The following is a 17398-nucleotide window of genomic DNA, read 5'->3' as shown; positions in this document are numbered from 1 at the left end:
TTCTCCTTAGGCTCTGAGCATGTCATGTCAAGACTCACAAATGGGGACATGTATTCCTCCCACTTGTACCTTCAAGGCACAAAGTAATAGATGGGAGGTACATTCCTTTTAAGAGAATAAGGGGGTAATGCAGTAATTTTGAAAAATAAAAATTCTACTCAAGGCAGAAGCAAACACAAGTATTTCATACTACTACTGACATCAGTTGCTTATGAATTCTATGCTACAGACTTCCAACAAAGGAAAATAAAAAGAGTTGGAGAAATACGATGATTCACCAAGAAATGGAAGCTTTGCACATATTCTGAGTAGACTGTATACACAGTAAAATAGCTTGAGAGAGTCTAAAAATTCTTCCTGAGATAATATGGAGCCATCATGAGGGGGTCAGAGTTTATGTCCCTGTGTAGAACAAGGCACAGAATGGTGGGCTCTCAAACACTCTCCTCCCTGTGTGGAATTCTGGGAGGAGATATGCCTTTAAAATCACAATTCAATCCATGATCAGAGTATTCCTGCACTCCCTTCTTATTTTAAGAGATTCTCTGGAATCCCAATGATTTTAGTCAATTCTGAACTCAGACATAGTCATAACAGCTGCGATGAATTGAGCATCTGTCTGTGCCAAGTAATTTTCTGTGATATCTAAAATATTATCAACTTAGACAATAACTGCTTAGGTGAAATCTACCCACTTAGGATGTGCAGGTCAAAATTATTTCATACCAAGAGTGAAATACCCAAGAGGCACATGTAAAATTGTATATGCAGTAGTAGAATGACTGAGTTCAACATTTGACCATCTTACATCAGACCAGAGGTGTAAAGGAAGATTCTTAATAGAGAAGACCTAAAAGACCTACACCTCACTCTGGACCACAGTACTGACATTCAGAGTGTGGTCCACAGAGTAAGACTTACAATATCAACAACATCTGGGAATTTATTATACATGTGGGGTCTCTGGGCAGCCCTGTTGTTGTTTTTCAGTTGCTAAGTCATGTCCTACTCTTTGCAACCTCGTGGACTGTAGCATGCCAGGCTCCTCTGTCCTCCACTATCTATGCAAGTTTGCTCAAATTCATGTCCATTGAGTCAATGATGCTATCTAGCCACCCTATCCTCTGCTGCCCCCTTCTTCAGTTGCCTTCAATCTTTCCCATCATCAGAGTCTTCTGCAATGAACTGGCCCTTCACATCAAGGGGCCAAAGTAGTGGAGCTTCAGCAACGACTGTTGCTGAATGAATGAATATTCAGGGTTGATTTTCTTTAGGATTGACTGGTTTGATCTCTTTACAGTCCAAAGGACTCTCAAGAGTCTTCTCCAGCACCAAAACTTGAAAGTATCAATTCTTTGGTGCTCAGGTTTCTTTATGAAACAACTCTCATATCCATACATGACTACTGGAAAGACAATAGCTTTGACTATATGGACCCTTGTTGACAAAGTTATGTCAATGCTTTTTAATATGCTGTCCAGGTTTCCCATAGCTTTCCTTCCAAAGAGAAACCATCTTTTAATTTTATGGCTGAAGTCACCATCCACAGTGTTTTTGGAACCCAAGAAAATAAAATCCATCACTGCTCCCACTTTTTCCCTTTTATTTGCCATGAAGTTATGGGACTGGATGCCATGATCTTAGTTTTTTGAATATAGAATTTCAAGCCAGCTTTTTCACTTTCCTCTTTCACCCTCATCAAAAGGCTTTTTAGTTTCTCTTCAGTTTCTTCCATTAAGTGATATCATCTGCATATCTGAGGTTGTTGATATTTCTCCCACCAATCTTGATTGCAGATTGTGCTCCATCCAGCCCGGTGTTTCACATGATGTACTCAGCATAGAAGTTAAATAAGCAGGGTGACATTCTACAGCCTTGACATATTCTTTTTCCAATTCTGCACCAGTCAGTTGTTCCATGTCCAGTTCTGTTGCTTCTTGACCCACATTAAGGTTTCTCAGGAGACAGGTAAGGTGATCTGGTACTCCCATCCCTTTAAGAATTTTCCACAGTTTCTTGCTATCCACACAGTCAAAGCTTTCATTGTAGTCAATGAAGCAGGATTAGATTATTTCTAGAACTCTCTTGCTTTCTCCATGATCCAAAGAATGTTGACAGTTTGATCTCTGGTTCCTCTACTTCTTTGAAACCCAGCTTGCACATTTGGAAATTCTCAGGTCAGGAACTGCTGAATCCTAGCTTGAATGATTTTGAGCATAATCTTACTAGCATATGAAATGAGCACAACTGTATGGTAGTTAGAATATGGCATTGCCCTTCTTTGGGATTGTAATGAAAACTGACATTTTCCAGTCCTGTGACCACTGCTGAGTTTTCCACATTTACTGGCATATGGAGTGTAGCACTTTAAAAGTCCTGCCAAATTTGAATCTTCATTTAAACAAGATACCCTAGTGATTCATGTTTGCATCTATGTTGGAAGAAGTGCTTGCTCAGATTAGTGTTTCTGAACTTCACTACTGTTGACATTATGCTGGATAATTCTCTAGGGTGGGGTCAGTTTTTACTTTGCAGACTGTTGAACTGTATCCCTGGCCTGAACCACTGTCAGTGAGTAGCACTTCCCCTGATATGACAATCAACAATGTCTCCAGATATTGCCAAGTGTCTTCAGAAGATGAAATCATCTCTGATGGAGAAGCCTTAGCCTGGAGTGAGAGAACTAGAAATATCTCATGTTCTAATCAAAACACACACCTTACTCAGCTCGTAAGTTTTGGGCCAATCACCCAAATTGCAATCGCTGCAAATTTAGAAGGAGGCTCATTATTGTACATCCTCATAAGATGGACTATTGCAAAAAATAAATGAAATAATATGTAAGATTCTAAGCTCAGCCTATGGTGTATTAAAAGATCTAAGTGGATATCTTATTAATTAGCAAATGTTTTATAAATAAAAGACTAAAATCAACTTTTCATATGTATTTAAAGCATGTAAATCCTATTGATGTGTTAAAGGCATTATGAAGCCTAGGATTATTTTACCCATGGTTTTATAACAAAGGCATGCACTTCTCTCACTTATCGAAGAAGCAGCAGTAATTTTCTGGAGATATCAGGAGTTGTGTTCCCATCACAAGCCAGTGATTCCGAGGGCCAAGTGACATAGTCAAGACAGGTTCCTCAGACTTAGACATGGAAGAAAACTTTGACCGAGTGTTGTAAAAAGTTTCAATGTCAGACCTCTGGGAGAGAGGAGACTTCATGGAGTAACAATAAGAATCAGATACACCTGACTTCTAACCTGTTCACCTGGGAATGGCAAATCAGCACAGAAAATTTCCATTCTGTCTAGACAAGTTTCCCTGAGGAAATGATGTGTTCAAGGGTTGGAGTAACAATGGAAAACGTGCTGAAAATAATGAGGAGATACAGAAAACATAGGAACTATAAATATCTTCTCTGCTGCAATGTCTGAGCAATTCTATCTTGAGCTGGAGAAGGCATGGTTTTTCAATTAGATTCCCAAGTCTGGTTTTGCTTCAATGCTTCCTAATCATCTCTTGTTTAAAAACAGAACTTCAATCAACATAATCAACCATTCAGGGAAGAATTTGGACTTGCACACAGAGACCTTCCTCTCAGACTTCCCACCCAGGTGAGTCCAAGCAAGAAATAACCACTGAGGGAGAAAGTCACAGAGAATGAAACTCAACACTATTTATCTGGGGTCACCTGAAAACCTAAGCAACTGACCCAGAGCCAAGAGATCTCCATATTTGCTTGTTTGCTTGATTAATTTATAACAAATGTATTTAACAACTTAAAAGGAAAGTACCTATGTTTTCAGAAATACAAGAATTACAGTTGATAATTAACATATATGAATGCAAATCTAGTTGGAAGAGACTCAAGAAGAAATGGGAGGCATAGTGATCAGTAAAATTAGAATGTTTCCAAGGACTTTTGCAATTGATGGGAGTATGAAATAAATGATTTGGTTAGAAGTGATTTGTAGTGAAGTGACATTTTATTTAATTTTTAAATTTATTATAATTATTTATTTATTTTTTAATTTAATTTTATTTTTAAACTTTACAATATTGTATTAGTTTTGCCAAACATCGAAATGAATCCGCCACAGGTATACCCATGCTCCCCATCCTGAACCCTCCTCCCTCCTCCCTCCCCATACCCTCCCTCTGGGTCGTCCCAGTGCACCAGCCCCAAGCATCCAGTATCATGCATCAAACCTGGACTGGTGACTCATTTCATACATGATATTATACATGTTTCAATTATTAAATAATTTAAATAATTAATTTAATTTATTAAATAAATTTATTTAATTTATTAAATAAATTATTTTAATTAATTTATTTTTTCATTTTTTAATTTTTAAGATGCAATATATTGGAGCACATTCATAAGGAAGATCCAGATCAATGGCTGTGGTAACTACCTGGAAATACAGTTCTTGAGGCACACATGTCACAGAGTCTTTACTCAGATTTGAGTGTTCACTTGTTTAAAAATTGCATATACTATACAAACAGGCATATGGTAAAGAGGTTAACTTTGCAATTAGTTCACTACCTATGGGCTGAATATATTTGGGGACTTATTAGCTATTTACTTGCCCTACTGTAAACTGTCCATGCAAATTGTTTCACATACTGGCTTCTGAGTGTTCTATTAGTTTTCTTTTTTTTTTGTCTACACCCCTTTTTTTATAATTTCTTTCTCCTATGTCTAAGAAAAGGTCAGGAAACTCATTCCAACAGGTGGAAGAAAGGGAGCATGAAATGTATTTTAGATACCTTGACATGTCTTGTTGCTGAAACTAGAGATACAGGGAGCTTCTCTGTCCCCACTCTTCCCTTCCCAACACAAGTGTGTCAGGCACCATTTCCGTGGCTCCATTTCACGGTTGCTCTAAACTGCAACCGCTTCCCCTACTCCAGATTCCCTATATGAGTCTCTCTTGTTTTTATTGCGTTCTTTCAAACAAAGGGTTATCATTTTTAAAGGAAGTTAGCTATGCACCATTTAATTCTTTTTTTTTATTTTATTTTTTAACTTTACGATATTGTATTGGTTTTGCCATATTTAATTCTTGTATGTGTGTTTACTGCATTTGTTGGGTTGTATGAGAGTGCATAAACTGGAAGTGGTCAAAACTATCAGTTGGTCATATTTTGGCATCCCTCCCAAAGCTTTTCAAACATAGAAATTCTTCTGCCTCCTTAGTAATAATAAACCGTCATTTATGTGAACTGCCATCTTATCCACACGTTTTTATTTAGGGCTACCTTTTGCCTTTTATGAGTAGATCTGTTTTTAAAATGGCAATAATTGGTTGCCCTTTTGTGGAACACATGCTTTTGCATTCAACTAATTTATTGCTTATTTCTTTTTCATAAACATGTTTGAATCCATTTAAATGTATTTAGGGCTTCCCTGGTGGCACAGATGGTAAAGAATGTGCCTGCAATGTGGGAGACCTATGTTTGATCTCTAGGTCAGGAAGATCCCCTGGAGAAGGGGATGGCTACCCAGAGTGCCAGTATTTTTGCCTCTAGAATTCCATGGACAGAAAAGACTGGCAGGCTATAGTACATGGGGTCGCCAGAGTCAGACACGACTGAGCAACTTGGAGCCTATTATACAGAGTGAAGTAAGCCAGAAAGAAAAACACCAATACAGTGTATACAGTATATATACAGCATATATATGGAATTTAGAAATATGGTAATGACAACCCTGTATGTGAGACAGCAAAAGAGACACAGATGTGTAGAACAGTCTTTTGGACTCTGTGGGAGAAGGAGTGGGGGATGATTTGGGAGAATGGCATTAAAACATGTATAATATCATATTAAAAAAAAGAAGAGTTTACCTTATTTTTAGAGATTCTTCATTTAGTTTTAAGAATTAAATTGTGTAATTCAGATAAATTCTGTTTTTATTTTTTGTATTTTAAGCACTTCATGTTTCTAAATCAATTTTATTAGAATTTGAATCGGAACTAAAAAGTGTTTCATGGATAACATAAAAATGAAAAATTCTTCATTAAAATATTACAATTAAAATTTTAAAAACCCTCCATTTTTGTTGTAGTTTCAATACTTTCCTTTGTGAATTTTTAATTTATTCCTCTTGTCAATTTTTCTAGTAGGATGTTCTACATTGATCATATAAATATACCATTCCTTTCTTTTTGGTAAAATGCTTTTTGCTTCTTTACCCTTCTGGGTATCCAGGATTGAAAGGTTTCCAGGACCAAGAAAGCTTATCTTTATTACAAAAAATTAATACACCCTTTAAGTCTCTTTTTTACACCTTATTTTTTTTAGCTTTACAGTGCCTGTCATCTGATAATTATTATAATTTCTTATTTGCTTCCATTCTTCCTCCATCATTGAACTGTATGAACTATTGTATATCAGCACTGTATACTCTTTATCCAGAAGTTAGTCAGTCTTCAATTTATACTGCCAAATATATGACACAATTTCTCTTCAAAGTATAGAATAAATGATTTTATGGGGAGAAGATTGAATGTGGGATGAAGTATTCAGAGATAGCACATGGGATCACTTGAGGGAAATTTTTCATATGAAAATTATAGATATTAGTATTAAATGCAAAATATGAATTATAGAATTTAAGCTATGTTTACAATGCTAATTTCTGAGAAAACTAGTCATGTTATTTTTGTTTCTTGATAGTCACATTCACCACATGGAACCAGGGAATGAGACAAAAATTTTGGAATTTCTTCTTCTGGGATTTTCAGAGGAACCAGAACTGCAGCCCCTCGTATTTGGTCTGTTCCTCTTCATGTACCTGATTACTGTGTTTGGAAACCTGCTCATTATCCTGGCTGTCAGCTCAGACTCCCACCTCCACACCCCCATGTATTTCTTCCTCTCCAACCTGTCTTTTGTAGACATCTGTTTCACCTCCACAACCATCCCAAAGATGCTGCAGAACATAAGGACACAGAGCAAAGTACTAACCTATGAAGGCTGCATCACCCAGATGTATTTTTTCGTACTCTTTGCAGTATTGGACGTGTTTCTCCTGACCATGATGGCCTATGACCGATTTGTAGCCATCTGTCACCCCCTGCACTACATGGTCATCATGAACCCCCAGCTCTGTGGTCTGCTGGTTCTGGTGTCCTGGATGATGAGTGCCCTGAATTCCTTGTTACAAAGTGTAATGGTGTTGAGATTGTCCTTCTGTACATACTTGGAAATCCCCCACGTTTTCTGTGAAATTAATCAGTTGATTCAACTTGCCTGTTCTGACATGTTTCTTAATGAGATATTGATGTATTTTGTAGCTGCAATATTGGGTGGTGGTTCCCTCACTGGGATTCTTTATTCATATTCCAAAATAGTTTCTTCAATACAAAGAATCTCATCAGCTCAGGGGAAGTATAAGGCATTTTCCACCTGTGCATCTCACCTCTCAGTTGTCTCTTTATTTTATTGTACGTGTTTAGGAGTGTACCTTAGCTCTGCTGCTACCCACAGCTCACATTCAAGTGCAATCACCTCAGTGATGTACACAGTGGTCACACCCCTGCTGAACCCCTTCATTTATAGTCTGCGGAACAAAGACATAAAGAGGGCTCTGGAAAGAATCAATAGGAAGGCAGGTATAAAAGTGTTATCTGTTCTGGGGCTGAAGAACTACCCATGATTGCAGGATTTAAATAAATGGAGCCAGAAATTGCTATGTTTTAACCAGATTTTGGAAGGAGAACTTGTCCATTTATTTTCAGGAATTTCCTTTTATTTGAATTCAACTCATCTACACAATTTAAGGAACTCAATTTATTGAGCTTTATTATGAATAAAGTTTTGGAAATTTTGATAGAGCGTGCATGAATCTATAGAATGCTTTGGGTAGTATCAGCATTTCAATAATATTAAGTCTTCCAAGCCATGGACACCTTATATTTTTTCATCTTTTTGTCTTCTTCAATTTTTCTCATCAATATCTTACAGGTTTTAGTGTAAGATATTCAGTCTACAGATTTTACTGTAAGATATTTTAGTCTTTCCTCTCATGGATTTTTATATCTACATGATCTGTCTAACCCCTCTGAACAACAGTTCTGAAAATTTAGAATGAGAGTTCTGATTGTATAGTCCTCATTGGATGGACTTTTTTAAAGAACAAATGGGACAATCAGACTTAGCTTTGGAGAAATCTTTGTCTCAGGACTATAAAAAGGTTCAGTGTTATAACTTTGGAATCCAGAAGAGTTCATGGAGTAGTAATAAGCATTGGATACACTTGACATCTAACTGGTCTCTTGGGAACAAATCAGCCCAGAAAATTTCCATTCTGTCCAGATAAGTTCCCATGGGGGAAATGTGCTTGGGGTTGGAGTAACAGTGGAAAATGTGCTAATGAGAAAATAGAGTGGATATGCAGAGCTGTAAATATCTCCACTGCTGCTAGGTCTAAGCATGTTCCACTTTGAGCTGGAGAAGTCATGGTTTGTGCATTTGGATTCCTGAGTCTGGCTCAGCGACCCATACTTCGCTTCTTACTTCTTTCTTATCTGGGAACAGAGCTTCATTCTCCACCATCAACCACCTGGGGAAGTTTTGGACTTTCACCCAGAGACCTCCATCTCAACCTTTCCATCCAGGTAAGTCTTAGAGCCCAGTAGACACTTCAGGATAAAGCCACAGAAAATGAAATCTAAGAACATTAGCCTGCAGTCACTTAGAAACCCAAATACCTGGCAAATAGCCAACAGATCTCTCTGTTTACGTGCATGGTTGATTAACTGATTTATAATCAATTTATTTAATATGTTCAAAGAAAATTGCCTATCAGATTCAGCAGTACATGATTATTAGTGATAATTAAGTGATAAGAATGAAAATATACTTATATGAAATTAAAAAATAAATTGGAAGCACAGTGGTCTCAGTAAAATTTGAACATTTCCAGGGAGATTTAGGGTAGGAAAATAAACTATTACATAAAGAGGAATTTGCAGTGAAATAATGACATTGTTTTAATTTTTAAAATTCTTAAGATGGTATATGAATTTGAGCAAATTCTAGGAGATAGTGAAAGTCAGGGAAGGCTGGTGTGCTGCAGTCCATGGAGTCACAAAGAGTCAAACCAACAGCATAGCTATTACCTGGAAACTACAATTTTTGATACACATTTCACAAAATTTTCTCTTACATTGAGCATTCACTTGAAAACAATTAAATTTAATATGCAAACAGACAGATGGTAAAGAGCTTATCTTTGCAACTGTTTATTACCTCGAAGACTGGATATATTTGGAGGTTTATTAACCATTTGCTTTATCACAAACTGTTTATCATATTCTTTGCTTTATGCACTGGATTCAGATTGTTTTATTTTTTCCAGGTTTTTTTCTGTATCACTTCTTTTATAATATATTTCATCTCCAGCTCTGAGAGAAAATGCCTGGAATAACACTTCAATATGTGGATGAGGGGGAGAATGAGATGTATTTTAAATACCTTGACAAGCCTTCTATGCTGAAATAGATACATGCAACTTCTCTCTCCCCACTCTTTCCCTCACATATAGGTGTCTCAGGTATCATTTCACCCCAAACTGCTCTAAGCTCCAACCACTTCCCCATTCTCTATTTGTTCTTGGTTTTTTAATTGCATTTCTTTAAACAAAGATTTACAAATTCTTTTTAGAAATTTTTACTCTTTGCAATTTAAATCATGTATGTAAATGTAATATATCTGTTGTTGGGTTGCATGAGAGCTTAGAAGTTTGGGATCTTTAAATCTATCAATTGGTCGTATTTTATCCTCTCTCCCACTGACTTTTTTTTTTTAATTTTATTTTATTTTTAAACTTTACATAACTGTATCAGTTTTGCCAAATATCAAAATGAATCCGCCACAGGTATACATGTGTTCCCCATCCTGAACCCTCCTCCCTCCTCCCTCCCCATTCCATCCCTCTGGGTCGTCCCAGTGCACCAGCCCCAAGCATCCAGTATCGTGCTTCGAACCTGGACTGGCAACTCGTTTCATACATGATATTTCACATGTTTCAATGCCATTCTCCCAAACCACTGACTTTTTAAACATCAAAAGTTCTTATGCATCCATTAGTTCATTTCAGTTTAGTCGCTCAGTCATGTCCAACTCTTTGTGACCCCATGGACTGCAGCATGCCAGGCTTCCCTGTCCATCACCAACTCCCAGAGCTTGCTCAAACTCATGTCCATCGAGTCAGTGATACCATCTAACCATCTCATCCTCTTTGTCCCCTTCTCCTCCTGCCTTCAATCTTTCCCAGCATTGGGTCTTTTCCAATGAGTCAGCTCTTTGTATTAGGTGGCCAAAGTATTGGAGCTTCAGCTTCAGCATCAGTCCTTCCAATGAATATTCAGGACTGATTTCATTTATGATTGACCGGTTTGATTTTCTTGCAGTCCTTCTATGCATCCATAGAAGTAATAAACCACCTGTTATATGCATTACCATATAATCTCACATGTTTTTTGTTTCTGCCACCTTTTGCCTTTTGTGAGTAGTCTATTTTAAAAAGAGCAATTATTTGCTGCCTTCTTGTGGAATATGTGCTTTTGCATACAATTAAAGATCACTTATATGTTTTTCATAAGCATATTTTAATCCATTTATGTTTGTGTAGGTTGAAATTAAAAATTTAGATACAACTTCCTGAACTATTTTTTAAATTGCATTTTCTATTCTCTTTTAAATTTTTACCCATATTATTATATTTAAAACCTGTGTTAATGTGACTATTACTACTTTATATTTTTCTTTCAGAAGTTCATTTTATTATATCATTCTATTTTGCTTAATATCTTTGTTTTGAATCCAATATATTTAATCTGGTTTTGTTTCCCTTGGTGTTCTTTTTATTTTGAAAATTAAATTTTCAAAAATATTTGTTTCTGTATAAATGCACACCATTATGAAACCATTAGAGTGAACAAAGCAAGTGAGGTCTCTGCTTTGGATCTCATATTTCCATGGAGAAAAAAGAGTATAGTAAAAAATGCATGTATGACAAAAATGTCCTTAGGTATAAATCAAATGAGAAAAGAGTAAGTAAGTTTTGTGGCATGGGTAGGATTTTATAGAGTATATTGTAGGGAGATCTTTGCGTTTGGGACAAGAATCAGAAACAGAAGTGAGATGTGACCAATGGTTTTAGCAAAAAGAGATTCAAACTCAAAGTCCAAGAATGACAATGATACCACATAAGAAAACTGAGAGATGTGACATCCTCATCCACTATCTTATTACCTCATTCTTTGAAATGTATGAAAATATGTGTAGTCAAATACACAGGAATAAATACAGAAAAAAAAAATTCAGTCAAGGTTCTAATGTGAATGCCATAATGAGGCAAGTGGAGGAATAAAAGTGCAATCAGCATGTGGTCCCTGGAGTCTGACTTCCGCACCCACGGTGCTACCTGTTCTCTCTGCAACTGAACTCTTCCCTTGAGCTCTATTCACATTGCTTCTCACCCTTTTAAGGACTAGCCTCTCTTGTAAGTATTCTTGCATTACCTGCAGTGGATAAGAAGCTTTTCAGAATGTGTCCCAGAGTAAAACACACCTTTTACATGTGATCCAGCTTGTGTGCACAGGCAACCAGGGAATATACCTGTGCATGTGGCTTCCCAGGTGGCACTAGTGGTAAAGAACCTACCTGCCAATGCGGGAGACAGAAGAGATATGTGTTTGATCCCTGAGTCGGAAAGATCCCCTGGAAGAGGGCGTGGCAACTCACTCCAGTATTCTTGCCTGGAGAATTCCATGGACAGAGGAGCCTGGGGGGCTACAGTCCATAGGGTCCCAAAGAGTCAAACACAACTGAAGTGACTTAACACACATGCACCCATGTGTATGCACATACACACACAAGAACTGCTGGACAAAAAGAATAAACTCCTTACATGTATTAATACAATGCACTCTATCCTTCTGTGTTTAATTTGTTATATCCTATTTTATTTTTACAAACTATAGTCTGACACTCTAATAAATCTGAATCTAAGAATATGGAAAACATTCCTCCAGCATGCCTCCCATACGTACATTAGCATTTACCTGCTTCTTTTTCTTCCCTAATCATCCACAGTTTCTGAGAGAACATATTATTTTATTGCTTTATGAAATATATAATTTATTTATTCAGCTACTTTTCCCAACTAAACTAAGTTTGGGGGGTTGTGGAGTATGTATGATAATGATACATGCCTCAAGGCACTCACAGTCTAGATGAAAATATTGAATTAATAAAAATCACACAATGATAACCTTTTATCTAAATTATCACTAGATAAACTGTCCTTTTTCTGTGGGAATAATTTTAAAGTTCATGTAGGAGAAGTCCAAAACTCCGTCTCTAAAACAGGAGATGGAGTTTTCAATACGGAGATAAGTGAAAATTTTCCCTATAGACCAGTGATTGATTCTCCAAGCAGAGGGAACAGGTGCATATATGCTCTGAGACTCAAGCCTGTGGCATCTAGTGAATCTGTGGCTCAAGTTCAATATTCATGAGATGAAGGTGAGTAAGGGCAGCACGAGTGTAAAGTTGGTGGTTCATTCAGGGAGAGTCAAGGCTGGGGTTTGAAGTTGTGGAATTTGTGGTCCATTCCTTATTGGGGAGTCACTAGTGAGAGTTAAGTCAGGGAGTTGGACAGTCAGCTTTGTAATATAGAAAGACTTCTTTAGCTTAATATGAATATTGGATAGAGGGCCCTGTACCAGCCTGTGATAGATGGGAAAGATGACCGGAAACTGAAATAAGGCTGGGGATTGGGGACTAAGATGTGGGAAAGCAATGGAAAGATTTGAGAGGAAAAAGAGAAAAATCATCCGAATCTCATCACCAGAGGTGATGTAAATCATTCATTTACTACCAGGAAGGAACTATTCTAAACGTTTTGCGTATATAGACTAAATCTGTCAACTATCTTATTGTGAGTACTGCTATCCCAATAATTTGAGTAATAATATTAACATTTAGAAGGTTCCAATGGCTCTCCATGTTCAAACAGCAAATATGTGCAGATCCAAAATGTAAATCTAAAATTTCAAACTACAAAAGTTTTACAGCTGATATCACTTAGAAATTCTTTTACCAAATCATTCTTTAAATCCTCCACTTTTGTTGAACTTTATTTCACTTTGTGAATTGTGGGTTTATTCGCTTTGCTCATTTTCCTGATGGGAAATCTGTCAGATATTTGATAACATAAAATGCTTTTTTGCTGCTTTGTTATTCTGGGTAACATGGGGATAGAACAGGGGCTGGAATGTCACCAAAACTAAGGAAGCTTTATACTCACCACAAACTCTACGGATTACCTAAGTTTATTAGAACTTTTTTCCCCCTTACATGTCCTTTTCTCCCCCTTTCAGTTTTTTAAAGTGATATTTTTTTTTCTTTGAATACTGGACATAAAATGGTCATGTTAAAAAAGAGGCCCACCCATGTTCACAGGTCCATGGGAGACTTAGTGACTGGAATTTAGGTACTGTTGCTACAATTTTGCAGCAAAGATAATCATTGACATTGACAAAACATTGACAGCTTGCTTTGTGTCATTGTTTTCCTAATTATTGTGGCTCAGAGTGTACTGGGAGTAGCATTACTCCAGTAGGAGTGTGTGTGTGTGTGTGTGCGTGCACGCAAGTGTGCATGTTGTGGAGCATGAACAGTTCCCAAGGCAGAAAAGGGATACCTGAGCCCATGTACACATACGTGTGTATTAAGCCGCTTTAGTCATGTTCTACTCTTTGTAATCCTATGAGCTGTACCTTGCCAGGCTCCTCTGTCCATGGGATTCTCCAGGTAAGAATATTGGCATGGGTTGCCATTCCCTTCTCCAGAGGATCTTCCTGATCCAGGGATTCAACCCATGTCTCTTATGTCTCCTGCATTGACAGGTGGATTCTTTACCACTGGTGCCACTTGGGAAGCCTGAGTCCCCATATAAGGATCTTCGGTATGAGGTCCTTATAATATAAACCAATATATAAAAATAAATTATAAAAAAAGAAAAGAAAAGAATGAGGAAGGGATTCATTTCTAATCACTGGATCTCTTGGAAACAAAATTAATAAAATTCAGGTAAAAATATGGCGAACTAAGTTCCCTGTGACTTGAAGTCTCAGCTGTTGCAGGAAGGACACCTCGTTCCTCCAAATTCTCTGACACTAGCATCACTCTCCATCTTGCACATCCCCCTGGACACAGTGGCTTACTTTTTAACCTTGACTTTCTGAAACAACTGTTTTTCAGGTCCTTTGCCCTGGCTTTTCACTCTGACCAGCACACACTTCAACCAGATAACCTAGTGTCTCCCACCCATTTTTCCATGAGGTCTCCAATCAAATATTTTCCAGTATAATTGAATGACTGAGTAAAAAATAATATACCTTTAACCATTTTGTTATATCTGATTCCTTTTTGTTCATTGCATCTGTCACCATCTGAAAATTTGTAGGATTTTTTTCTTTATATTTTTTCTCCATTACTGAAGAACTATAGAGACTATTGTACATTTTGCCTAGATATTGGTCAGACCTCAACTGACATTCCTCAAATGTGTCACAGTAACTTCTTATTAAAAGTGTAGAATACCTTACAACCTGGACAAAAGGCTGGATGCACAATAAGAAGGCATAAGAGCATGCCTTGAAGGGGAAAGTTCCATACCAAATTATGGATACTGACTTCTAATGCAAAGTATATATTGCAGAATTCAATTAGGTTTCCAATCACAATTTTTGAGAAACTTAGTCATGTTAATTTTTTTCCTGGTAGCCATCTCCACCACATGGAACCAGTGAATGATACACAAATTTCAGAATTTCTTCTTCTGGGATTATCAAATGAACCAGAACTGCAACCTCTCATATATGGGCTTTTCCTCTCCACGTACCTGACCACTGTGTTCGGAAACCTGCTCATCATCCTGGCTGTCAGCTCAGATACCCATCTCCACACCCCCATGTACTTCTTCCTCTCCAACCTGTCCTTTGTAGACATCTGTTTCATCTCCACCACCATCCCAAAGATGCTGAATAATATACAGACACAGAGCAAAGTTATAACTTATGAAGGCTGCATCACCCAGATATACTTCTTCCTATTCTTTGCTGCACTGGAAAACTTCCTCCTGACTGTGATGGCCTATGATCGCTTCATGGCCATCTGTCAGCCTCTCCACTACATGGTCATCATGAATCCCCGGCTCTGTGCACTGCTGGTGCTGGTGTCCTGGGTGATGAGTGCCCTGAATTCCTTAAGCCAAAGCTTAATGATGTTGTGGCTGTCCTTCTGTACAGACGTGGAAATCCCCCATTTTTTCTGTGAAATCAAGCAAGTGGTTCGACTTGCCTGTTCTGACACATTTCTGAACGACATGGTGATGTATTTTGCAGCTGGGACGTTGGGTGGTGCTTCCCTCACTGGTATTCTTTACTCATACTCTAAGATAGTTTCCTCCATGAGAGGAATGTCATCAGCCCATGGGAAGTATAAAGCATTTTCTACCTGTGCATCTCATTTCTCAATTGTTTCCTTATTTTATTGTACTATCTTAGGAGTGTACCTTAGCTCCACAGGTACCTACAGCTCACACTCAAGTGCAATCGCCTCAGTGATGTACACAGTGGTCACACCCATGCTGAACCCCTTTATCTACAGTCTCAGAAATAAAGGCATAAAGAGGGCTTTGAAAAGAATCACTGGAATGTCAGTTATATAAGGTCCAATTGTCCTGGGGCTGAAGAAATACTCATGATTATAGGGCTCAAAACCTCAGAAGCAGAAGGTGCTATTCTTGCTTTTTTAAAATTTACTTGAGTGAAGTATAGTTGATTTACAATGTAGTATCACTTTCTACTGTACAGCAAAGTGATTGTTTTATATATATATATATATATACACACACACATATATATAGCAGCAGCAGCACACATTATTTTTCATATTCTTTTGCATAATGGTTTTGTCACAGGTTATTGAATATATATATATATATATATATATATATATATATATATATATATTCCATGTCTTGGCTATTGTAAATAGTGCTGCAATGACTGCTGGGGTGCATATATCTTTTCAAATTACACTATTCCCTGGATATATGCCTAGAAGTAGAATTGCTGGATTATATGTCAATTCTATTTTTACTGTTTTGAGGACCCTCCATACTGTTTTCCTTAGTGACTCCAATAATTTACATGCCCATCAACAGTGCAGGAGGGTTCCCTTTTGTCCACACCCCCTCCAGTATTTTTTATTGGTAGACTTTTTAAAGATGCCCATTCTGACAGTGTGAAGTGGTACCTCACTGTTTTGATTGTTGAGGTAGAACTTTCTCCTATTTATTTACTTGAATGCCCATTTCTTTGAATTCAACTCCTCGACACAATTTGTCATTCAGTTTATTAAGCTTCTACTCTGTATTTTATATAGACATTTTCCCCTTTGTCCATATTCACACATGCCCAAAGTTTTTCCCAAGTTTAAATCAGAAATGTTTGAAAATTTTCCATTATCTTACACGGGACAACTTTGATTTCTTAAAAATGATTTCTTCTCAAAGACCTGTTTCAGTGGACTTGTGGACACAGTGCAAGAAGAAGGGAGTGGGACGAATCAAGAAAGTAGCATCAACATATACACACTATTGTGTGTAAAATAGATAGTTGATGAGAAGTTGCTATATAACATAGGGAGTCCAGCCTGGCACTCTGTGATGACCTAGAGGAGTGGGATGGGGGGAGGGAGGGAGACTGCAGAGAGATGGGACACAATAACTGCAGATTTAAAGTGCACAATTCGATGAATTATAAGAGTTATAAAAAAACTAAGAGAATGTACTGCATGTTTCCATTTGCACATAATAATACAGTGCACATATATTTAAGTGCTTTGCATGTAATTGTGAAAACTTTAAGCTCCCTGGGGCTCAATTTCTTTATTTCTGAAGTTAATGTGGAATACTAAATACAACTTCATATGGATACTGTAAGAAATAAATAAAATGGGTGGAAGTTCATATTTTGTGAAAATAAAATATTTTTGTGTTTATATGAGTGTGTTTCACACAGTTTTCCTTGAAACTGGCATAATCGTACACACATATATACACATACAAATACAATTAGGATTCCTTCTTTTATGGTAATAGGAAACTTGACAGAATGTTGGAAAGGATAGATATGAAAATAATGAATATCTGAATTACCAAGAAGCATAAAGATGTAGAAATATAAGCGCAAAAATTTAAAGTCAAATGGGTAACTTCGTTTTCACAATAGATTACTTATCCTATCTTAAAGTTATGAAGACATCATAGTCAGGCAAATTTAATATTTATGCAATGAA

At 37.1% G+C, this 17398-nt stretch overlaps 2 protein-coding genes across 2 annotated transcripts; both read left to right on the top strand.

The window, feature by feature from the left end:
* The first annotated feature begins 6671 nt into the window (after positions 1–6671).
* LOC102394325 (olfactory receptor 7A10-like) lies at positions 6672–7676 on the top strand. Its single transcript, XM_006049608.4, has one exon. It carries the CDS (start codon positions 6672–6674, stop codon positions 7674–7676), a length of 1005 nt encoding a protein of 334 aa, XP_006049670.4.
* Positions 7677–14822: 7146 nt separating this feature from the next.
* Positions 14823–15764, top strand: LOC123327515 (olfactory receptor 7A17-like). The gene has a single exon (XM_044948686.2). The coding sequence runs from the start codon at positions 14832–14834 to the stop codon at positions 15762–15764; it is 933 nt and encodes a 310-aa protein (XP_044804621.2). The 5' UTR covers positions 14823–14831.
* The last annotated feature ends 1634 nt before the right edge of the window (positions 15765–17398 follow it).

Source organism: Bubalus bubalis, chromosome 9, assembly GCF_019923935.1.
Source record: "Bubalus bubalis isolate 160015118507 breed Murrah chromosome 9, NDDB_SH_1, whole genome shotgun sequence".
Lineage (NCBI taxonomy): Eukaryota > Metazoa > Chordata > Mammalia > Artiodactyla > Bovidae > Bubalus > Bubalus bubalis.
Note: the sequence above shows the minus strand (reverse complement) of the source record. Positions and strands in the feature narration are given on the sequence as shown.

Coding starts and splice junctions, on each gene's coding strand:
- LOC102394325 (XM_006049608.4), top strand. CDS start 6,672: ATGTTATTTTTGTTTCTTGATAGTCACATTCACCACATGGAACCAGGG.
- LOC123327515 (XM_044948686.2), top strand. CDS start 14,832: ATGGAACCAGTGAATGATACACAAATTTCAGAATTTCTTCTTCTGGGA.